General features: G+C 45.5%; 2 protein-coding genes across 5 annotated transcripts in view; both read left to right on the plus strand.

Annotated features, from left to right (window-relative positions):
• LOC135055262 (cytochrome c oxidase subunit 4 isoform 2, mitochondrial) overlaps nt 1–24536 on the plus strand; it is a 178739-nt gene that overhangs the window by 60551 nt on the left and 93652 nt on the right. The window lies entirely within an intron of this gene.
• Nucleotides 22192–24536, plus strand: part of LOC135055261 (bactericidal permeability-increasing protein-like) — a 43921-nt gene continuing 41576 nt past the window's right edge. The window contains exons 1-2 of one of the 3 annotated variants that reach the window (XM_063959097.1): nt 22192–22306; nt 23325–23462. In XM_063959097.1, the coding sequence (XP_063815167.1) occupies nt 23357–23462 (106 nt within the window). In that variant the 5' untranslated portion in view covers nt 22192–22306; nt 23325–23356. The remainder of the gene's footprint in view (nt 22307–23324; nt 23463–24536) is intronic. The other 2 variants (XR_010243706.1, XM_063959096.1) reach the window with 2 other exon arrangements.

The following is a 24536-nucleotide window of genomic DNA, read 5'->3' on the forward strand; positions in this document are numbered from 1 at the left end:
CCCAACTGAAAAGAGTCCCTAATAGATCCATTAACACAAACACTAGCTATTGGATTGGAATAGAAAACTTTAATCCAGTTAATAATCCAACATCTTTATCACTTCCCACACCTAAGGTCATTCAATAGAATCAAATGCCTTGACAGTATCCAAAGACATCACAGCTATCTCCAAGGCTCCTCAAGATGGAATCTGTAGTAGGGAAAGCAATTAGACTTACCAGGAATTAAATCTGTTTGATCAGGATGTACAATTTCTAGGAACCTCTAGAGAATAGTTAACCAACTGTTAATGTATCCCCACTAAATAAACATTGGGCCTAATTCAGACCTGATCGCAGCAGCAAATTTGTAAGCTAATGAGCAAAACCATGGCCCTCATTCCGAGTCGTTCGCTCTGTATTTTTCATCGCATCGCAATGAAAATCCGCTTAGTACGCATGCGCAATAATCGCACTGCGACTGCGCCAAGTTATTTTGCTATGAAGATAGTATTTTTACTCACGGCTTTTTCTTCGCTCCGGCGTTCGTAGTGTGATTGACAGGAAATGGGTGTTACTGGGCGGAAACACGGCGTTTTATGGGCGTGTGGTTGAAAACGCTACCGTTTCCGGAAAAAACGCAGGAGTGGCCGGAGAAACGGGGGAGTGTCTGGGCGAACGCTGGGTGTGTTTATGACGTCAAACCAGGAACGACAAGCACTGAACTGATCGCAGATGCCGAGTAAGTGTGAAGCTACTCTGAAACTGCTAAGAAGTTTGTAATCGGAATATTGCGAATACATCGGTCGCAATTTTAAGATGCTAAGATACACTCCCACTAGGCGGCGGCTTAGCGTGTGCAACTCTGCTAAATTCGCCTTGCGACCGATCAACTCGGAATGAGGGCCCATGTGCACTGCAGGGGGGGCAGATAACATGTGCAGAGAGAGTTAGATTTGGGTGGGGTGTGTTCAAACTGAAATCTAAATTGCAGTGTAAAAATAAAGCAGCCAGTATTTACCCTGCACAGAAACAAAATAACCCACCCAAATCTAACTCTCTCATATCTGCAATGCACATGCTTTTGCCCATTAGCTAACAAATTTGCTCCTACGATCAGATCTGAATTAGTCCCATTATGAGGATCATATTCCGTATGCCGATTCAACACCAAAGTACATTTGGTTTTGTCGTTCTGCCCTCTTACTTTCAACAAAGAGTTGGAGCTTCATCAAGTGTGTGCAGTTACTAGGAATTTAACTACTGAGCCTTGTACTCTCAGCTGTATCCACAAAAGAGAACTGCAGACCATGGAATAGAGTAATAATAATAATAAGAAGAATATTATTAAGCTATCCCACAATAGGTAACTCCGGATGAGTTTTAGTCCCCATAAAAATGTGTAGTCTATATCTCTATTTACACCATGAAACTATAGAACTAAATAGAGTATGCTTCAAAGCATACAAATAATAAAACAATAACAATATAGAGCAACCTTCCTTCCACCCCCTGCAAATTTAATTACCAACTAATCTGTATTAAAAAGGCATGGCATTATGTGATTTCTCCTTTTGGCAGAAGAGCAATTTACAAAGGGATCACAAGTTACTGTATCTTGCTGAAATCTCCCAGTGATACAGTCAGGCCTCTATTTCTTACTGGACTATAAAGAATGGGATGTAGTTATGTGACCGGCAGTCACAATACCGACGCTGGGATCCCGCCCCCCTTAGAATCCCGTCAGCTGGCATGCTGACTAACAGGGACTATTCTCACTCGTGGGTGTCCACGACACCCATAGAGTGGGAATAGGACCTTTGGCGAGCCACCGAGCCCACAGCGTGACGCGCGCAGAGAGCCCACAAGGGGTTTCGACGCGCTCACCCCCACTTCCAGACATTTAAAAGCCGGGCTCTCGGCATCGGTATGGTGACCAGCAGTTTCCCGAACCACCTTAAATCAAGCAGGAAATCGCATTGCATATGGAAATTGGAATAACCACAGTCTTCGTTTAATGTGAAAAAACTGGCCACCAGGAGAAAAATCAGTCCCCTTTGATTATTGTATTTTGTAAGATCTTGTATACTGGCAAGGTGCAGGGTGGTATCTCTTTCTTTATAAGAGACGCCTCTGCTTACGGCGGCTTCGTTTGACGGCTTGGAGGTTGAGCAGAACATCCTAGCTCACAAGGGCCTTTCCAAAAAGGTTGTTGCTACCATGGTGACACCTGTGACGTCAAAACACTATCATCATATCTGGAGGAGATATGTCTCTTGGTGTGAGGAACGCACGTATCAGCCTGCAGAGTTTCACTTGGGACGTTTCCTCCATTTCCTGCAAGCTGGTGTGGATAAGGGCTTACGTCTGGGTTCTATTAAGGTCCAGATTTCGTCCCTCTCAAGTTTCTTCCACACGAATTGACGGTATTGCCAGAAGTTCAGACCTTCTTGCAGGGGTGCTTCACATTCAACCCCCTTTTATGCCGCCCACGGCACCCTGGGATTTGAATGTGGTGTTGGAATTTCTACAGTCCTCCTGGTTTGAACCTCTGATGATGGTAGAAGACAAGTAAATCACGTGGAAGACGGTGATGTTATTGGCCCTGGCTTCTGCTAGGCTTGTCTCAGAATTGGGGGCCTTATTGTGTAAAAGCCCTTACTTGGTCTTTTATGAGGACAGATCAGAGCTCAGGACTAGGCAGCAGTTCCTGACGAAGGTTGTCTCTGCATTCCACTTAAATCACCCTATTGTGGTTCCATCAAGTTCTGACACTTCTGCTCCTCCGGAGGCATTGGATGCTGTGTGAGTCTTGTAGATGTCAAGAGAACAGCTCGAATCAGAAAGACGGATTCCTTGTTCGTGCTCTATGATGCACAGAAGAAGGGTTGCCCTGCTTCACAGCAGTCCATTGCTCGTTGGATTAGACTTACTATCCAACAGACCTATGTGTTGGCAGCCTTACCTTTTCCTAAGTCTCTGAAGGCCCACTCTACAAGATCAGTGGGCTCTTCCTGGGCGGCTGTCCATGGAGTCTCGGCCTTGCAACTATGCTGAGCTGCTACCTGGTCGGGGAAGAACACCTTTGTGACCGCGCCCCTAAAACGGCAGCCAAACGCCGCCGGCCAGCCCCCTCCCGCCCAGCGATCACAGGGCTGAGATGGACGTCGGCTGTCTGGCATGCGCTGGCGCACTGCGGCGCCGGCGCATGAGCAGTTCAGACCTGATCGGCTGCTGTGCGAAAACTCACAGCACCGAACAGGTCTGAATTAGGCCCATAGAGTGTAGTGGACTCTCCACATGTGAAAAGGAGCTACAGCACAATATAAATAGTCATTAATAATTTATGCTTATAGAGTATCAGAACAACATGTTCTCATTCTCCTTAGGTTTTTGATCTGTTCAATGGCCCTCATTCCGAGTTGTTCGCTCGTTAGCTGCTTTTAGCAGCATTGCACACGCTAGGCCGCCGCCCTCTGGGAGTGTATCTTAGCTTAGCAAAATTGCGAACGAAAGATTAGCAGAATTGCGAATAAATAATTCTTAGCAGTTTCTGAGTGGCTCGAGACTTACTCCTACACTGCGATCAGCTCAGCCCGTTTCGTTCCTGGTTTGGCGTCACAAACACGCCCTGCGTTCGGCAAGCCACTCCCCCGTTTCTCCAGACACTCCTGCGTTTTATCCTGGCACGCCTGCGTTTTTCCGCACACTCCCAGAAAACGGTCAGTTTCCGCCCAGAAACACCCACTTCCTGTCAATCACACTCCGATCACTTCAACAATGAAAATTCTTCGTTCAGACGTGAGTAAATCTACTAAGTTTTGTGCTAAAATACTTAGCGCATGCGCACTGCGTACCATGCGCATGCACATTTTTGCCTTAATCGCTCCGTTGCGGCAACAAGCGAACAACTCGGAATGACCCCCAATGTCTCTCTCAGTTAAGAACAAAAATGTTGGAACGCTGTACAAGTTTATATTAATGTTAACTTGGGTATTTCTTTTACAATGACAATGGCCTGGGCTTTTTAGAATCATACTGACTCTCAGACTCCTTTGGTATCCAAGGGAACAAAGTTGTTACTGGCTCGTATAGCTGCCGCTGCAAAAAAAAACTATTTTGTCCCAATGGATACAAAAAGAACCCATACCCCTATCTCTAATGGTACCCCGCCTGTCTTATCTTTATCAAATAGACTGGGTGGAATATTCTCTAGATACAGAGTCTCGTTCCTCCAGGTTCTTTTCCATTTGGCTACCCTATTTAGTCACGCTACCAACCTCCACTAAAGAATATGTCCGCAAGGTGCTTAGACTACCTACGTGGTACAATATGGAATCTCTCGCCAATGGTTCTCCACCTTTCTAGGATAAACCATGTGTAATAGCCGCACTGTTGAGTTGCCCTGGTAGTCATTGCTCATTTAAAATATGGATGTTTTCTATGCTATTGTTATTTTTTCCTCTGTAATTGCAGTGGATTTTGTTACTATGCATATTATGTTTTGTATGCTTTTTATGCTATGTGTGTCATTTTTCAATAAACACATGAAAAAAAAGAAAGAAATAAAGAACAGAAATGTTAGCTCCTAATTCCAGGCAAGAACAAGTAGGACAGCTCTCAAATAAATTTAAATTAACAAATATTAGTTCTAGGGCAGAGCTCCCCTAAAGTATAATATGTCAGACAGTGGTGGTGGTAGATGGAATGAAAGTTTTTAACCAACATACAGAGCACACAACAGCAACTGTCTCATAATGGCTGATGCGAGTGGCGTAAGTTTTGATCTGGCTCCCAGAGGCAGGATCCATCAAGACCCCAAGTTCACCCCTAATAGACTCATCACCTATCACACTGTCAGCCACTGTGTCCATAACGTCATCCCCAGACTAAGCTCTGCGCCAGAAATCACGTAGATGAGAGGGAACCCTGGAGAAGTGTGGCTCGGTTTCCCAATGTGTGCAACTGAAGAGACACTACATGCTGTGCCAAGTTGCCAAATGCTTAAAGTCTTTTCCACACTTTTCACCCAGAGGCAAACACTTCCATTGACTCTGGGAGATACACAACTGGCTGATAAAGTACATTCACTCCAACAGGAAGTCCAAGATCGTAAACTCTCAGCAATTCTTAATAGTCAAAATCAGTTTAGGACAGTAAAAAAAAAAAAAAAAACAGCCATTATGTTTACAATGCTGAAGTACTCCTTGATTTTTCTTCTGTTCTGTTCCTTCAATCAACTCCAGACAAGCCGCATTGCGAGAAGACTGCCTTCCTACACAACAGCTACTTGGAAGGTGGTTACCAATAGGTAGGAAGTTGGTAGCATATGCAGGGCCATCTTAACAGCAGTGTAGGCCACTGGCCAAAGCAATGCAGTGGGGGGGGGGGACAATAAACTGTAGAAGGAGGGCATTGGGCTGAATGAAGGGGCCTCAGTACATGACTTCCATGGTGGTAGGGGGTGTTTAATATGCAGGGGAGGGGTGGATAGTGTCAAAGTCGAAAAATATTGTAATGCATACACCATGTACTAACCCCATGCACATGCCCGCTGCGCGTACACTTACTTCGCTGTGCGTGCACATATCCGCAATTTGCATATGATCGCTCCCGCGTTCCTGCGCGTGGTATGGGTATTTACGGCGGAGTGTGTGAGCGCGTAGAGGGTTATTAGAACATTACATATTTAACCCAAATAGTGTACATTTTAGATATAGCTCCCTTGCACCACATCAGCGAGTATCAACAGTTTAAACAGTTCCAGGACTAAGGGATTCGCCTTTGCATGATAGGAAGGGTCAGATAAAGGTTAGAAGGTGATGTCTAGTATCCAACTGTAGGGTATTTTAAGGGTAACATTCCGGTGTTGGTTAGAGAAAGATCGCATGTTCCAGCGTATAGTTATGTGCAGAAGTAGAATATAGATATGAACTGTATTTACTGTATATTATGTATGCGGCGGGAATCCAGGGGATACCACCCCCAAGAGCAGCTGAAAAAGACATCGCCCACCTTTTCAAATCAACCTATGACCTCTCCTGTAATGTAAAGACACATCTCTGTGTCCAATGGACAATGAGATTACAGTGACCATTGTATTGTGTATGTAAGATGTGTATAAAAAGCCCGTTGTTGCCTGGCCAGTCAGAAGACTCTGAACGCTTTCTACCTGATAAGCGGAGGACTGGTCCAGGTTGCGCTTGCGAACATTCTCACGTATGTACATTTTCTGTAGCCATTATTCTGTTGTAGATTTATCTTGTTAGCCTGTAGTGTATAATTTGTACTGTTTTACCTTTTGAAATAATCCACTGTGGCCTTAGAACACTGTGGTTCAACTACATATCGGTGTTGTGTCCTCACTTTCTTGCTAGGGTTTAAAGCGTATTTTACTGTATAAGGTTTAAGAGTGTATTGTTAAGGTGTACGCACTGCGGGTACTTTATACCGCCAGCGCTATTTAAGGTTTAAGGTATAACGTTGTTGCAGTACTTTGCTGCTAAAGGTTTAAAGTGTAATCATATCATTGCATTGCATCACTAACAAGGTTTAAAGTTTATCAACTGTGTGTGCGCGCGCTGTGCGTACTCTGTACACTCAGCGCGGCGTGTGTACGCCAAGTACGTACCACATACGGGACTCTGTACGCAAATAGCGTACAAAGTGCGTAGCGCGTGTATTCAGTCTAGCGGCCATAGCGGCTCCACGGTAAAAGTGTATCTAGAGGAATAGCTTTATGGTTTAAGATAATATCGACATTATCAATTGGACGCATCGTCCGGTTTTTCCTCATATCCGCAGCCTAGCAGCTTTACGCAGACTTTATCAGCAAAGGGCGGAAAGGTATCCCATGTAAGCCTTCTCCTGGTTGGTGGATACACTAGTGCTGATTAGATAAGCGTCTGCTCTGCATGGTTTGTCGGGATGCTGGTGGGACCCGTAAGGTAAGAACGCAAAGCTATTTTTAAAATCTGTAAATTTCTGTTTGGTGCCAAATGCGCACACAACACACGCATACACCTGTATTTTGTACTCTGCATATCTGCTCGCATTATTGCCATAAGTAGCGATTATTAGATTCATTTTGACCTGTACTGAAAAAATCTGTTGCTATTTAGTTAAAATATAGAGTTAATATTTAAGGAAGTAAGTGTAAGACGCACACGCAGCCTGGCCTAGTTGTAAAGGTTTATACAGAAGAAACTGTGTGTTGTGTTAAGTGAAGGATTATAGTTAAATATCGCTTACATTTATAGAAGTGTGGGATTTGTAGTACTGCGGACGTACGGCCTTTGTACACGTGTCTCGGACAAAGTACGGGACTGCGTACGCAACGTAAAGGCGTACGCACGTGGCGTGTTTACGCAACGTGCGTAAAGATACGACCGCTAAGTACATATCACACAATAGCATTGTTTTACTTTAGGCGCGAGACGGTAGCCACGCGATAATAGCACAAATTGATCAGTTTCCAATATTTAGTTTAAAAACCTTTTTTACTGTATTACCTCTGGCACTAAGGCTGTTTTATCTGAATGAAAGTTAATTTTCTGTACAGAAAAACCAAAGTGTATATGAGTGAACGAGCGTGAGTGAGCAAACAATAAAGGTTTTGTGGACCCAGGGAATTCCGGATCCCGTAGGAGACCACACCAGGTGAGTGGACACTTGGTGGCGTGAGAGTGGCTTGCTCACGTTAACATTGATTAAAGTACAAAGGAGCAAGGTAGTAGATATCGCAGACCAAAGGTCAGCGAAGGTTTAGAGTACCGCAGACCAAAGGTCAGCGAGGTTTTTGTTTAGATACCGCAGCCCAGGTGGTTGGCGAAGAACCCATATAGGCCCGTTTAGATACGCTCCGGCTGAGGTTTCACAGCCTAAACAATCGATTCCATTGGTCGTGTGGCGGATAAGTAACAATTACCTATACGCTGTGCGATTGGACCGCGCGTTAGTGGGTGCAATACTTAGCACAACGTGATACCCTTTTTACGAGCTTTGCGTAAAATCGCGGGATCATAAGCGCTGGGTGTAGCATACGCAAGCGTGATTTGTGTAACATTTTTTTTATTTTAAGGGAGTTTCACTGGTCCCTCAGGAAATCTCCAACGAGCAATATTTACTGGGAAGGGTAAGTCACTCCCATATACTTCCAGTGAATAGAGGTTACACAGGGGCCCTAAGTTGGATCAGAGGCGTCACTAGGGTTGGTGTCACCCGGTGTGGTAACTCATGGTGTGACCCCCCCATGGACCTCCTACTGTATCACACCACACGGAATCCTTAGTTATGTTTTTGCAGTAGTTTTACTTGTAAATCATAAATCACTGAATGTAGTGGCAATAGTAGTGACATAAACTACTAACAAAATGAACATTATACAGATGGAGCCTCCGTTATTATTGCTCCGTCTGTCTATTTATATATTATATCACAGTGGTCAAAGTGGGGCAGTGTCCACTCGAGGGTGTACTGTGGCACACGCCGATAAAATGGGTATAGGCATTTAGAAGGGGCATGTCCTTAAAAGGCACTGGATGAGAGAGAGGACACATGGTGGAGGAAGGACTGAGGAGGACGGGGGAGATGCTGGGTGGAAGAGGACGCAGGGTGGGAGAGGGACATACTGGGGATTGGGACGCTGAGTGGGAGAGGGACATACTGGAGATTGGGACGCTGGGTGGGAGAGGGACATACTGGAGATTGGGACACTGGGTGGGAAAGGACACTGGGTGGGAGAGGGACATACTGGAGATTGGGACGCAGGGTGGGGATTGAGACGCAGGGTGGGGATTGGGACGCAGGTTGGGGATTGGGACGCAGGGTGGGAGAGGACGCAGGGTGGGAGAGGACGCAGGGTGGGGATTGGGACACAGGGTGGGGATTGGGACGCATGGTGGGAGAGGGACATGCTGGGAATTGAGAGATGCTGGGTGGGAGAGGACGCAGGGCGGGAGAGGATGCAGGGTGGGAGAGGGACATGCTGGGAATTGAGAGATTCTGGGTGGGAGAGGACGCAGGGCGGGAGAGGTGCAGGGTGTGAGAGGATGCAGGGTGGGAGAGGGACATGCTGGGAATTGAGAGATGCTGGGTGGGAGAGGACGCAGGGCGGGAGAGGATGCAGGGTGGGAGAGGACACAGGGTGGGAGAGGACGCAGGGTGGGAGAGGGACATGCTGGGAATTGAGAGATGCTGGGTGGGAGAGGACACAGGGCGGGAGAGGATGAAGGGTGGGAGAGGATGCAGGGTGGGAGAGGGACATGCTGGGAATTGAGAGATGCTGGGTGGGAGAGGACGCAGGGTAGGGATAGGGACGCAAGGGTGGGGATTGGGACGCAGTGTGGGAGAGGATGCAAGGTGGGAGAGGACGCAGGGCGGGAGAGGACGCAGGGCGGGAGATGGACATGCTGGGGATTGAGAGATGCTGGGTGTGAGAGGACGCAGGGCGGGAGAGGACGCAGGGTGGGAGAGGACGCAGGGTGGAAAAGGGACATGCTGGGAATTGAGAGATGCAGGGTGGGAGAGGACGCAGGGTGGGAGAGGGACATGCTGGGAATTGAAAGATTCTGGGTGGGAGAGTACGCAGGGTGGGAGAGGACGCAGGGCGGGAGAGGATCACGCTAGGAATTGAGAGATGCAGGGTGGGAGAGGACGCAGGGTGGGAGAGGACGCAGGGTGGGAGAGGACGCAGGGCGGGAGAGGGATATGCTGGGAATTGAGAGATGCAGGGTGGGAGAGGACGCAGGGTGGGAGAGGGACATGCTGGGAATTGAGAGATTCTGGGTGGGAGAGGACGCAGGGTGGGAGAGGACGCAGGGTGGGAGAGGATGCAGGGTGGGAGAGGACACAGGGTGGGAATTGAGAGATGCTAGGTGGGAGAGGACGCAAGATGGGATGAGGATGCACGGTGGGAGAGGTCACAGGGTGGGAATTGAGAGATGCTGGGTGGGAGAGGATGCAGGGTGGAAGGGGGAGATACTGGGGATTTTCATTTAATTTTAGAGCCTACCAGCTCCAGCGGCGGCAGGTACAGGAACCAAGCGCCTGGCTCATCTTCTGCGTGTGCCCGGCGGTGCGCTCCGCTCCGGCGGTGGGAGGCAGGGATGAGAGTGCCGCCAGCTGCAAAGACGAGAGCCGGACGCACCCCACGTGGGCCCCGTGCACTCGACTCAAGTCTCCTCACATTCTCCCTCCCAGAATGGCCTGCGGTGCCGGCGTATAGAGATTGCGGCAGTACGGACCCGGCGGCGCCGCACGGGGTGAACACAAGCAGGCCAGGTGTGTGTGTGAATTACTTGGTGCCTGGGAGTGAGTGTGGGTGCGGACGTGGATGGGATTGAGGTGCAGCTCTTTTTGGTGTCACCCCATTGAAGGGTGACACCTGGGTGCGCGCCGCACCCCCGTCATGACGCCACTGAGTTGGATACTAACTTCGCTGACGACAGTATTTGGTAGTATTGGCCAACGTGGGCGTGAGTGGGTGAAAGCACTCGCTGAACTTTCACCGTTGCCTTATATTGAGTATTTTGTTTTTTTTTGTAGGAATTAGCTGAGAAGGCAAAATACCTGCAAAATATGGGGGCCAGTTGCTCAAGTAAGGGACGTTCAACCAGGGTTCAGGTTGATGTTCCGCGGCCCAAAGGGTCGGCGAGGTACATAATGTGTGAGAAATATGGATCACACACAGAGGTTTTATGCAATGAATGGGAACGTATGACTGCGGAAGATAGGGAACCATTCCCTAGGGTAGGCAGTTTTGATCCAGAGGTGTTGCAGAATTTAAGGATTAGGATATGTCTGTTAAAATCCCGAAAACAAAGGGTCAGACACACAAACTGTTTACATTTATGGCAACAAGAGGGCGATATGCAGAGGGAACTAGCTCACACAACCGGTTCCAAACCTAGCAGGAAACTGATGGCAACCGCACCACCACCACCGTATATTACAGGGGAGAAAGTGGCTACAGACAATGGCATACTGATATATGATAAGAGTGAACTTGATAAATGTATTAATGCTAATCCGTGCAAGTTGTATCCCATTTTAAACTTCCCTCAGGACTGCGAGCAAGAAGATGAGCCCAGCACGATATCGGCACTCTCTCTAGCAGCCACCATACAAGACACACAAGTGGGCACGGCCCAACCAGTAAGAGCAGTAGCAAAGGCCCCTAGCGGAGGGACAGGTGAGGTCGTGTCCACAGGTAAGTACGGTACCGTACATTATGCAGAGACAATAGCACCTCAGATTGTAGAGTCAACACAAAATGATGTAATTGAACTAAATCCTGTCAGGGTGATTGCAGTCCCCAATGGGAAGACTGACGCTCAGGGAATCACTCCCATCAGGAACATTGCTATGCATTGTCCTTGGTCCCGGACAGAATTGAGGACAATTATGTCTGAATTTCCCGATCCCAGAAAGGATCTAGCCGCATGTCAGAGGTTTATTAGAGAATTAGGTAACGCCACCGAACCCACAAACAAAGATTGGCGAACAGTGCTACGGGCATGTTTACCCTCCAATATTGATCCTGCGAAATTCATTGCTGATTGTAAATTAGACGTAGAAGTACCTCTCACTGATAAATACACTCAGAAGAATGTACGACAGATCAATCTACAATTAGGAGTATATTTCCCTACTGTTGTCAAATGGAATAAAATCTTTTCCATAAGACAAAAAGAAGGTGAAACTGCTTCTGAATATTTCCATCGAGCACTGCAAGAAATGGCAAGATACACTGGGATCGAGGACATTAAGGAAAATGTACATCATAGAGAGGTAGCTGTGTCAGTATTAATGGACGGGTTAAAAGAAACGTTGAGAACAAGGGTACAAACCACTCAACCTAACTGGAGAGGTATTTCGGTGGCTGCATTAAGAGAGTCCGCTATCGAGCACGATTGGAACATCATTAAGCACAGGGAGTCACAGGGGGATAAGCTGATGACAGTGAGTATAAAAGCCCTTACAACGAGGCCGCATCAGCCGAAACCCCAGACCCCTGATGGTAAGTCGTATGTTGTAAAATGTTATAACTGCCAGAGGGAAGGACATTACGCACGGAACTGTAATTATAAAGGCACACATAAGGTATATCGACCCCCTAGACCAGAACATGACCCACAGTATGATACACGTAATAGGGATCAGGGATCGCATAGGAGGAGTTATGAGCCACATGCAGGGGAAACAAGGAGGTACCCACCTAGGAGGGACTGGCAGACCTCTGAAAATTCTCAGCTACCCCCCTCACATATTGTAGCTGCCAGCGCGCTGCGGGAGGGCCACAATATACAATAGGGGTTAGGCCACACCTGTAGTCTGCAGCCAGTGAAGTTGATTGCTAGCCTTGGAAGTGAACCTGAGGTCGCAGTTGATGTAGCTGGTAGATCACTACCTTTCCTTGTAGATACAGGGGCGGCCAGGTCAGTGTTAAATTCAACGGTAGGTATGAAAACCACGGGTAAAACAATTTCAGCAATGGGGGTAACAGGAGTAGTGCAACACTACCCTTTAAGTAGACCAGCGGAGATTACGATAGGGCCTTTGCAGACCAAGCACTCCTTTTTGCTAGCTGCATCGGCTCCGACTAATCTACTTGGGAAAGATTTATTGTGTAAGATGAGGTGTGTTATATATTGTACTCCTGAGGGTGTCTTCTTAGATATACCTGAGAATCACGTTCAGGAAGTGCAGGATATGTTAGACACCACACAAAGGTTAATGTCACACTCTGCTGTTATAGACAGGTGTCCATCCAAGGTAGAGGAAATGATCTCCCAGATACCGGAATCCCTCTGGACCAAAGATGGACAAGACACTGGATTGATGGCAAATGTAGCTCCTGTAGTAGTGCAAGTAAAAGATGGTAGGATAGCTCCAAAAATCCCACAGTATCCTCTGAAGCCAGAGGTGGAATTAGGAGTGTACCCAGTCATAGAGCGCTTGCTACAACAGGGCATCCTAGTTAGGACGTCCAGCACTGCCAATAGTCCCATCTTCCCTGTGAAAAAGAGTGGGGGGAGGGGTTACAGGTTAGTGCAGGATCTAAGGGGGATAAACAAGATAGTTGAGCCAATTCCCCGTAGTGCCAAATCCAGCTGTCATCCTCATGCAAATTCCCCCTACTGCAATATTTTTCTCTGTCATTGACCTCTGTTCTGCTTTCTTTTCGGTCCCTCTGCACCCTGACAGCCAATACTTGTTTGCATTTACATACAGGGAGTACAGTACACCTGGACTCGCCTACCCCAAGGTTTCATTGACAGCCCAAGTATTTTCTCCCAGGCTTTGCATGACTGTTTACAATCCTTTCAACCTGAGAGCGGATCAGTATTAATACAGTATGTAGATGACTTACTGCTGTGCTCAGATTCACTCGAGTCGTCCTTGAAAGACACGAAACAGCTTCTGTTTCACCTTTCTAATACGGGACACAAGGTTTCAAAGGATAAGTTGCAGCTGTGCCAGACCAAGGTAAAATATTTGGGACATTGCTTGACACAAGGACTTAGACACCTCACAGCTGATAGAATACAGGCGATTCGTGACATGACTCTGCCACAAACCCAGCGGCAGATCCGCACTTTCCTTGGAATGTGTGGGTACTGCCGAAACTGGATCCCAGGGTTCTCCATACTGGCTTTACCTCTGCAGGAAATTCTCCTCGAACAAACCAGATCGGATCTCTCACACAGATGAGTCCGAACTGGCATTTGAGAGACTTAAACAATGTCTATCACAGGCACCTGCATTAGGCATGCCAGATTATGGGAAACCCTTTGTATTGTACGGTACGGAAAGTGCTGGGTGTGCGGCAGGTGTCCTAACCCAGAGACATGGTGATGCCAGCAGGCCGGTAGCCTACTACAGTGCACAGTTTGACACTGTAGCACGGTCTCTCCCCACATGCTTGCGAAGTGTTGCAGCGATAGCTTTGCTAGTGAGTAAAAGCGAAGACGTAGTGTTAGGACACAACCTGACCATCCATACACCTCATGCAGTGTCAGCCTAACTGAACTCTGCCCAAACCAGACATGTCTCATCAGCACGGTTTACAAGGTGGGAATTAGCACTAATGGCCCCTGTAAACATCACCATAAAGAGATGCAGCTCACTAAATCCTGCAACTTATTTACCAGGTGTGCCTGGACAGGCACAAAGGGTGGAGGATGAGAATGATGGTAAAGGACGATTTAGTACAGACACTGACACACATGATTGTATGGATTATCTGAACCAAACTTTCACTGCAAGACCCGACATTAGTGACAACCCACTGGAAGGCGTAGATTTTACTTTTTACACTGACGGTAGTTGCCACAGACAGATGGACTCTGGAGACTTGTGTACTGGATACGCAGTCATAGATGACAGAGGTATCATAGAAGCTGAGCCCATGGGCCCACCACACTCAGCACAAGTTGCTGAGCTGGTCGCCCTAACCATAGCGTGTGAATTGGCTAAGGGTAAGTCAGCCAATATATACACAGATTCTAGGTATGCCTTTGGAGTAGTGCATGATTTCGGGGCCCTATGGTGCCTCAGAAATTTCATGACGGCAGCTGGCACACCTGTAGCGCATGCATCCCACATAAAAAGGCTTCTAACAGCGATACAGGAACCTGACAGAATGGCTGTTATCATGTGCAAAGCCCACACTTACAGTCAAGACCCAGTGTCACTTGGTAACAGCCGGGCAGACGAAGCTGCTAAATCAGCAGCCAGCACCCCCATACAAATGGATATCACATCACTGATGATATTCAACACCATCAATACACAAAAATTAAGTGAAATGCAAAATTTGTGTTCTCCACAGGAAAAGGCAGTCTGGAGGTCAAAAGGGTATGGCCAGGAGTCCTCAGGACTCTGGACAGATGGACAAGGTAAGCCAGTAGCCCCCAGAGCATATCTTCCAAGCTTAGCTGAGGCGGCACACGGTCTGACTCATCTGGGCAAAGAGGGTATGTGTAAGCTGGTGAGAGCCTACTGGTGCGCGCCAGGATTCTCTTCTCATGCGGGTAAGAGAGCAATGACATGTCTTATCTGCTTGAGGAAGAATATTGGAAAGTCAATACCAACAGAACCATCCCATATCCCGCCAACAGACGGCCCTTTTCAGGTAATACAGATTGATTTCATACAATTACCACCCTGCAGAAATTTAAAATATGTGTTAGTCTGTATTGATGTGTTTTCAAATTGGGTAGAAGCGTTCCCGGCTGCCACAAATACTGCTACGTTCACTGCAAAGAAAATTGTGCAGGAATTTGTGTGCAGATATGGTATCCCTAGGATAATTGAAAGCGATAGGGGTACCCATTTTACAGGTGAAGTCTTTCAGGTTATGTGCAAACTGATGGGGATTAATAGCAAGCCGCACACTCCGTACCGCCCACAGGCGAGTGCGAAGGTGGAAAGAGTAAACAGCACTATTAAGAACAAGCTGAGCAAAGTGATGGCTGAAACTGGATTGTTGTGGCCAGAAGCTTTGCCACTTGTATTGTACAGCATCAGAACCACTCCCAGGTCCCCCCTTAACCTATCACCATTTGAGATTCTTTTTGGTCGACAACCCCATGTAATGATTGACCCCCAGGATGACTTGAAATGCAATAATGAGGTGACTGTAAAATATTTGGTTAAGATGAGCCAGCAGTTGAGGAATCAAAACAGAAATCTAAAGCTGGTGATTCCTGACCTACCAAACAGTAATTGTCATGACATTGAACCTGGGGATTATGTAATGATTCGAAATTTTCTACGCTCAGGTTGCCTCATTGACAGGTGGGAAGGACCGTACCAAGTCTTACTAACCAGCACGACAGCATTAAAGGTTGCAGAAAGAGAGACTTGGGTCCACTCGTCCCACTGTAAGAAGGTCGCTGACCCAGAGAGAACCCGTGACAAAGAGCAGAGTGTAGAGAACATCGTATCACTGGAGTGTCTGTTCCGGGAAGGTTGAGAGGCAGGACTGTTGTCACGGCACCTGAGCACGGAGAACAACAAGACCAGAGGCGGTTGTCGCACCAAATTTCTTTTTGCTTTTATTATTTTCTCCATCTCCCACTACCCTCCTTTCCCCCACCCTTCTTGCTCCCTTTTCTCTCCCCCTTAACAAGATGGTCTTACCCCAAGAGACTGCGTTCCGGGTTTTCCTGTTGACCCTGTTGTTGACCAGAGCAGTCTGATGCGGTGAGAGTACCATAGAGGTCGAGAAAGGATCTGGAATGGGTTCTGATGGCAAGGACGGATTTGTAGAATTCCAAGAGCAACACATCCACCGAGCAAAGGCAAGTATCAGAAAACGATCTGGTAGTCAAGAAACTAGGAGGCACTGTGAAGGATTATTGGCTGAGGAAAATTGTATTTGTAGAAATTGTGAAAACATAGTTGAGGACGGGTGCATCCAGAGATGTCAGTCCAGCCTTAATATCAACATGGACCGTCATCCATTGAGTGATTATCACTCACTAGTGGGTAAGGTCTTAAACCAAACAGAATGCTGGGTGTGCTCACAAGTACCTCAAGGTCAGAGCAAGTCAGGACTAGTACCGTACCCTTTAACAATAGATGAGGTACTTGAATTACGAGGTAGGAGAGCGGTGGACAAGAAATTTAACATTTCTAGGCCCCCTAGTTTGAAGCTCCACCAATATTATGTGGATATGTCCTTAGTATGTTTCAACATTTCCAATTCCCGAAAGCCGGGAAATTGGGAGGTGACATGGAACAACCAGACCATGGTATTTTCACACAGAGCTGTCAGGATACCCGTAGACTCTGAACTTATACGCCAAATAGCCGACAATGGAAGGTATTTTCGGTATAGGTATACTCTAGGAAGTAAGACCATGCGGGTTGGAGAAGTATCACCAGGGTACTGTGCGCATATCATACAGCCTGATACATGTACTGAACAGATGAGAGAACTAGGGATTGGGTTTTTCACTTGGAAAGTTTGCAATATGGTAATGTCATATTCTGTCCCATATGTTCTCCCCGATGATGCATATTTCATATGCGGGAGGAAGGCGTATAAGTGGCTTGCCCCAAACTCAGAGGGATTGTGTTACATTGGAAGAGTGTTGCCAGAAGTTATGACCATAACCCATAATAAGATGAAAGACGTTCACCGCAGTGCTCAAGCTCCTTATACTCATACTCACTATGAACACATCGTTAAGAGACACCTCATAGATAGGACAGAGCACGCAGCCTCTGATTTAATCCACGAATCCACCGGGATTCAAGTCCTACTCGCGTTAGACATCACCCGCACCGCCAGAGGAATTATAAATTATAGGTATATCCACGCGCTAGCGAATCTGATAGATAATATCACCGAGATGTATGATGACACCTTCAGGTATACAGGAAGGGAGTTGCAAGCTTACAAAACGGAATTGATACAGCACAGGATGGTCCTCAATTATATCACAGCGGTGACAGGCGGGTACTGTGTCACTTTGGCAACTCAGTATGGTGTGAAGTGCTGCACGTATATTACAAACAGCACTGATGACCCAACCGAGGTCATAGATCAAAAGATGGACGATATCTTGCAGTTGAAGTGGGAGTACCGAAGGAGACACAACCTTACCCTTACTGCTGTGAGTAATGAACTGACCGGCTGGGTCTCATGGTTGAACCCACGAAATTGGTTCTCAGGTTTAGGAGAGTGGGCTCAAAATGTTGTCATGAGTGTAGGAAAGTTTCTCCTTTGTATCCTGGGAGTCGTCATAATTATTGGCTTGATATTTAGGTGTGTTCGAATTTTAACGCGGCGCAAGCATGGTACCAAAGTGATGAGTTTAAGGAGCGGGGGCATTGGTACAGCAGCAGACCTAATTTATGACCCATCAATAGAGACAATGTTGTGATAAGACGTGATTCCACGGTCCGTTTCTTTCACCCGTTTCTCCTTTGTTTTCCCTCAGCAAAAATACACCCATCCGGAGAAGACTTCAATCAACACCCAAGAATGATTATGCAAATGTTATGTGAATGTGTTTTTGATATGTTTCTTATCTTCATCTCTACAACCTTCAGGTAGTGACACACATAGTCGACAGGTGATATCTATATATTAGCATTCACATATGATCCCCCTCCATGTATCATCAACTAAATGTGCACCCCATTTGTTGGAACAAGAAGCCGAAAAGAGCTCGGTAGTGTTTGTTGGCCCACTTACAGACCCTTAATACGGGATAAGAAGGATTTAATGTATACTTCGCAATACCTCGAAGCTTATCTAGAACATAAACGGCACGATGATACATGCCCCTCAGACATGGATTTCATACATACATGCTTTTGCTATCCCACTAGGTCATACATTTCCCACCTACACCTCTCCTCCTACCATCCAATCATCTGTGGATAATGTATTGTATATTTTTATCCAATCATCTGTAGATATTGTATTGTATATTTTTCTGTTTAATGTTTAGATAGTAGGAAAAAAAAAATTATTTTTTTATATGTACTCCGCGCTATATGTACACTGTAACAGATAAAACTATAGTGTGCAGTCTGTCATATAGAATGATTGACTCAGTAGAACTGTACGAATGAATATCAATAAATTCTTTATCCAATAATTGTTAAAAAATAACACATTACAAAAACACAAGCAGCATATACTTAATAACAATTAATCAGTTGTATTACCAATTAATATAGCATACAATATGATGAGATTTCTTTGTTATAATACTATATAAAATACAATTACACTGGCGTCCCAGTGTTTGATAAAAAAAGTCCCGCAAGGATTAAATACAGCCTTGTTAGAGATGAATTTAAATGTGTAAGGACGTATAATTACCCGTGTGCTGGTTCCTGAAAGTATAGATGTACAGGGTCCGTTTAAAAGTCAATGCACATGTACGGGTAACGTTAATAGAGCTATTTCAAGCTGATTAGAAATTTACCGTGTGTTAGGCACGGCTACGCTCCAGGTACTTGGAGACTCTTGATAATCTTTAAATAGGACTCCACAGGCTCGCTTCCTCGTCACGGGTGTTAGACCTCTCTGCGGAGGCCAGCAGCATTCACTCGGTGCGGGTGAGCGGAGTACCGGACAACTGCAGCACAGCACGGAGATCGATGTCAGTGCTCCTGTTGAAGACCGCCGGCTGCAGCGCCCGGCGTCTATCAGACCGTAGTGGATTGTGGCTATGAGAAGCCGTTAACAGGATCAGTCAGCGGGTAATACCGAACAGCTGGAGTGTAGAATTTTTTTTTCCTGTTCCTTCAAAGTTGGCAACCTAGCTAGTTGCCGTACTCAGCTGCTTTTTGATACACAATTAATTAATTCCATTGATAATTAGCGCCGGAAGAATATCAGATAGGGACAGTTGTCCTGATCTGTTTGTTCCTTGAAATCTTCTCTAATGTTTAGATAGTGGCAGTTAATGTTGACTGCCAAAGGGTGGACTGTCAAAGTCGAAAAATATTGTAATGCATACACTATGTACTAACCCCATGCACATGCTTGCTGCGCGTACACTTACTTCGCCGTGCGTGCACATATCCGCAATTTGCGTATGATCGCTCCCGCATTCCTGCGCGTGGTATGGGTATTTACGGCGGAGTGTGTGAGCGCGTAGAGGGTTATTAGAACATTACATATTTAACCCAAATAGTGTGCATTTTAGATATAGCTCCCTTGCACCACATCAGCGAGTATCAACAGTTTAAACAGTTCCAGGACTAAGGGATTCGCCTTTGCATGATAGGAAGGGTCAGATAAAGGTTAGAAGGTGATGTCTAGTATCCAACTGTAGGGTATTTTAAGGGTAACATTCCGGTGTTGGTTAGAGAAAGATTGCATGTTCCAGCGTATAGTTATGTGCAGAAGTAGAATATAGATATGAACTGTATTTACTGTATATTATGTATGCGGCGGGAATCCAGAGGATACCACCCCCAAGAGCAGTTGAGAAAGACATCGTTCACCTTTTCAAATCAACCTATGACCGCTCCTGTAATGTAAAGACACATCTCTGTGTCCAATGGACAATGAGATTACAGTGACCATTGTATTGTGTATGTAAGATGCGTATAAAAAGCCCGTTGTTGCCTGGCCGGTCAGAAGACTCTGAACGCTTTCTACCTGATAAGTGGAGGACTGGTCCAGGTTGCGCTTGCGAACATTCTCACGTATGTACATTTTCTGTAGCCATTATTCTGTTGTAGATTTATCTTGTTAGCCTGTAGTGTATAATTTGTACTGTTTTACCTTTTTAAATAATCCACTGTGGCTTTAGAACCCTGTGGTTCAACTACATATCGGTGTTGTGTCCTCACTTTCTTGCTAGGGTTTAAAGCGTATTTTACTGTATAAGGTTTAAGAGTGTATTGTTAAGGTGTACGCACTGCGGGTACTTTATACCGCCAGCGCTATTTAAAGTTTAAGGTATAACGTCGTTGCAGTACTTTGCTGCTAAAGGTTTAAAGTGTAATCATATCATTGCATTGCATCACTAACAAGGTTTAAAGTTTATCAACTGTGTGCGCGCGCGCTGTGCGTACTCTGTACACTCAGCGCGGCGTGTGTACACCAAGTACGTACCACGTACGGGACTCTGTACGCAAATAGCGTACAAAGTGCGTAGCGCGTGTATTCAGTCTAGCGGCCATAGCGGCTCCACGGTAAAAGTGTATCTAGAGGAATAGCTTTATGATTTAAGATAATATCGACATTATCAATAGTGAAGTGGGCTTATTATTCACCATTTTTACAGTGGGAGGGCCGCCTGTTCAAGTTCCTGGGGATTTCTTAGCTTTCAATTGTATAAAAACTAGAAACTCACACCTTCAGGGAGTACCAGGGTCTTGGGAATCGGGGTTCTGGAACCGGAACAATCCACCAACAAATATATAAAACTACATCTCAGCCGTGTGAAGCTGGAGCAGAGACTGGATGCTGGAAGGCTGATATCTCCGGTTCTGGGCACGGTAGAGACAAGATGCCAGTATCTACTGAAAGATACCCTCAGAATTCTAAGTCAGACAAAACCAGAGATATCCATCAAAATTCTGGTACCCCTGGATAGAAGTGACCCTCATATATCAGTCTAAGCCCCTTATAATCTTGAGGCCTTTGGAAAACTGCCCATTAATCCCAAAGTAAAATATGGCCACGTGTGTTGAATAGTCCAGAGGGAAGTTCCAGTGCAGCAGACTGACTGTCTCTTACATCCTGTCGGCAGCAATATACTATAGGCCTTACCCCACAAACCAGGCCAAAATCAGGTAGGCAAGAGGGACAGAGACTCTCAAACAGTACACAGCTGTCCGTAAGCAGTCAAGCTAGTAGCAGTGCTAACACAGGATAAGTGAAATAACAAATAGCTGGTAATAAATAAATATATAAGCTGTTGAGTGTGCATCGTTGCTTGCTACTACATGCGCGGCCAAGCCATCACCCTATAAAATATCTTTGAACATTGATTTTTACAGACAGTCCTGTACAGTGTTGGACACTGCAGCCGCAACATCTCTTGACCCCTTGACATAATTATAACACAATGTTAACTTACTGCTATGAAATAATCTTGTTTTAATACATTTTGTTATATGGCACGAACATAATATTTATAATTGATCCAGTAATCAAAAGCAATAGAGTATTACTGAGCAATTGTTCCATATGTCAAACTAAGGACATATGTAAAGGAGAAAAATTGCAAAGGATAAAGACACGGGCACTGTGCCAGGAAACTAGGGAACGCTGACAATGAAAAAGTAAGAACTCAGAGTGGATTTTGTAGTGGGTTCTGCAAAAACATAGGCAAAACATAAAAGACCTGTGTAATCTTTTTTAAACTTTTAATGTAAGAATATTTAAAATAGCTTTCATGCTACCAGAAATGTTACTTTGTAAAAGTAAGATAGGCTGCTTACAAAGTTCCAAGCTGTGATTATCAATCGGAACCCTTTTGGCACTCTTCCAGGATTTTCAGTGTCCGAGTTTGTTTCTGTTGCAGAATGACTGGAGAAATGTGTGTATATAACGTCATGAGTCAACAGTAAGGTATGGAAACATGGCGATATCTTTGTGGGGCTAAAACATTTCTGTTAATATTTTTTAATATTGATTCCCTGAATGAGTCACACCCTTCCCTGAGACACATTACACTACTTCCTTTTTTCATTTTTAGTACTCATATGTTGCCCAATTTTACTTATACTAGATTATTATGCTGTGCTATGCGGTGCAGTGAGATACTGTATGCTGTGGAACTACATACAGACTGCCTGTCTGATAAGTGAATGGTCGGCTGACAGCTCCACAATCAGGTAAATATGTCATATTTGACAACTTCCAGACTCACTTTTCATCCCAGTGTCCTACATTGTGCTATGTATGTCTTCACAGCCCCTACCTCATTTCTCCCTTATGTCTGCGTTGTAACTCATTCTCATCTGTCTTACCATTATTACAATTGTTTAATTGTTAAAAACTGGTTGGATTGCCTGAGGTATATAAGGCAGCAATAGGAGGCTTGCCATTTTATTGGAGAAACATATAAACAGGGAAATCATACTGCTCTCAAAGTTTCCAGATTAACATAATTCCTAGCACTGGAGGACAACACATTCCGGTACTGACTTTGTGGAACTTTTATAGTTGCCATAGTGATGTGCTTATTGAATGTTACTAGGTTTTATATGTTAAACACTATATATATTTTATATGTTAAACACTTCTTACACAATGACAATGAGCGGGGCAATCATTTACGATGATAAATCATGTCTTGTAAATGATTGTCCCTTTAAAAAAACATCCAAGTTCGTCCGGTATCCCGCACGGCCGCTGAACTCAGACTTCATTACATCTCGCCCAATGTATTGGTGACATATTCCATTTTATCATGTATGTAACCTGCTTAGCCTTGAACGGTGATTGTAAGCATAGTAATTGCCTCTGTACAAGTTCCGTTACCCTGCTCACTCTCCTGATTCCTTAGGTATTACAAGCGCTTTTTACTCTTCACCAGTGTTTCTTAATTCAAACTCTCAGGTCTTTCCAACAGGTCATGTTTTTCAGGATTTGTGTCTGTGGAAGCTTCTGGGTAATTACTGACCCAGCAAAATAGATTAACCCATCTGTGAAATATTAAAGAAATCCACAAAACATGACCTGTTGGTGGTACTGAGGACTAGAGTTAAGACACCTACCTGCTCTATGCCATCACCCCAGCTTGTTTTCTATTGTTCCTTTTGGACAAACCTTTATTTCCTGATTACAGTATATATTTCCAACATTATTCATGTATGGAACCGCTCTCATCCTCTCTTATTCCCCTTACAGCTTCATTATTCCAAGACCCTGTCTTCCAGACAATGAATCTAAGTCTGATCTTTCTCGCCTTCGGCTTTATCTTCTCCGAAGCTAAAAATGATGACCCTGGAGTTAAAGGGAGATTTACCCTGAAAGGCTTACAATATGGTAAGTGAGTGTGATGATCTAGGGGTACTTTCCATGCTGGATTAGGTTTGGCATCAGGTGGTCATGGCAGATGAAATTAATATGTTAAGTAAGATTTTAGGTATGATCCTCTCAGGTTTGTCATTAGGAATTATTTAGTATTGTCTCCACAAGTCACTTGAATCTATTTTGTCACCTGTTATACAGTATAATAGTATACTTACTAGTCTGAAGAGATTGGAGAGCATTTAGACCCTGGGGGAAATCATACCCATTCCACAAAATAAATGAAACTAAGGAGGACATTTACTAAGCAGTGATAAGAGTGGAGAAGTGACCTAGTGGAGAAGTTGCCCCATCAACCAATCAGCAGCTCTGTATAATTTTATAGTATACAAATTATAGATGTTACTTCAGTGCTGATTGGTTGCCATGGGCAACTTCTCCACTGGCTCACTTCTCCGCTCTTATCACTGCGTAGTAAATGTCCCCCTAAGTGCTTAAAAAACACAGACTCAGGCTGGTGGCACAGTGTTATAATTACTGATTAGCTACTGCTGATCAATATCCCCCCACAGTGTCACTAGTATACATACGGGCCTGAGTTTGCATCGCACACTGCTAGAACTGCTTAAGTACATGTCCGGATTATAGAAGGGGCGACAGGGGCGGTCGTCCTGGGGCCCCTACACATTAGGGGCCCCCACAATCTGTCCCCCAGACTCACTGTTCAGCGGCTCAGCTGTCCTCTTAACAGCAGTGCCGCTGAGGAGCTTCCCTACAGTCAGCGCCGACGGTGTGCACCATGTGAGGGACGAGGCACTGACTAACCAGATCCACTGCGGCACAGGCAGGAAAGAGCTGGTTGCCGCAGCTCTGGACCCTGTCCCTCACATGGTGCACATCATCGGCGCTGACTGTAGGGAAGCTCTACAGCGGCACTGCTGTTAAGAGGACAGTTGAGCCGCCGAAGAGGGAGCTGGTCGCCGCGGCTCTGGACCCCTTCCCTCATGTGGTGCACATCGTCGGCGCTTGGATGCCAGGTATGCAGCTGGGTGACTCCCACACTGTCACCAATGGTGTAAAACTCAATAT

The sequence above is a fragment of the Pseudophryne corroboree genome, chromosome 3 (assembly GCF_028390025.1).
Source record: "Pseudophryne corroboree isolate aPseCor3 chromosome 3, aPseCor3.hap2, whole genome shotgun sequence".
In the NCBI taxonomy this organism is placed as follows: domain Eukaryota; kingdom Metazoa; phylum Chordata; class Amphibia; order Anura; family Myobatrachidae; genus Pseudophryne; species Pseudophryne corroboree.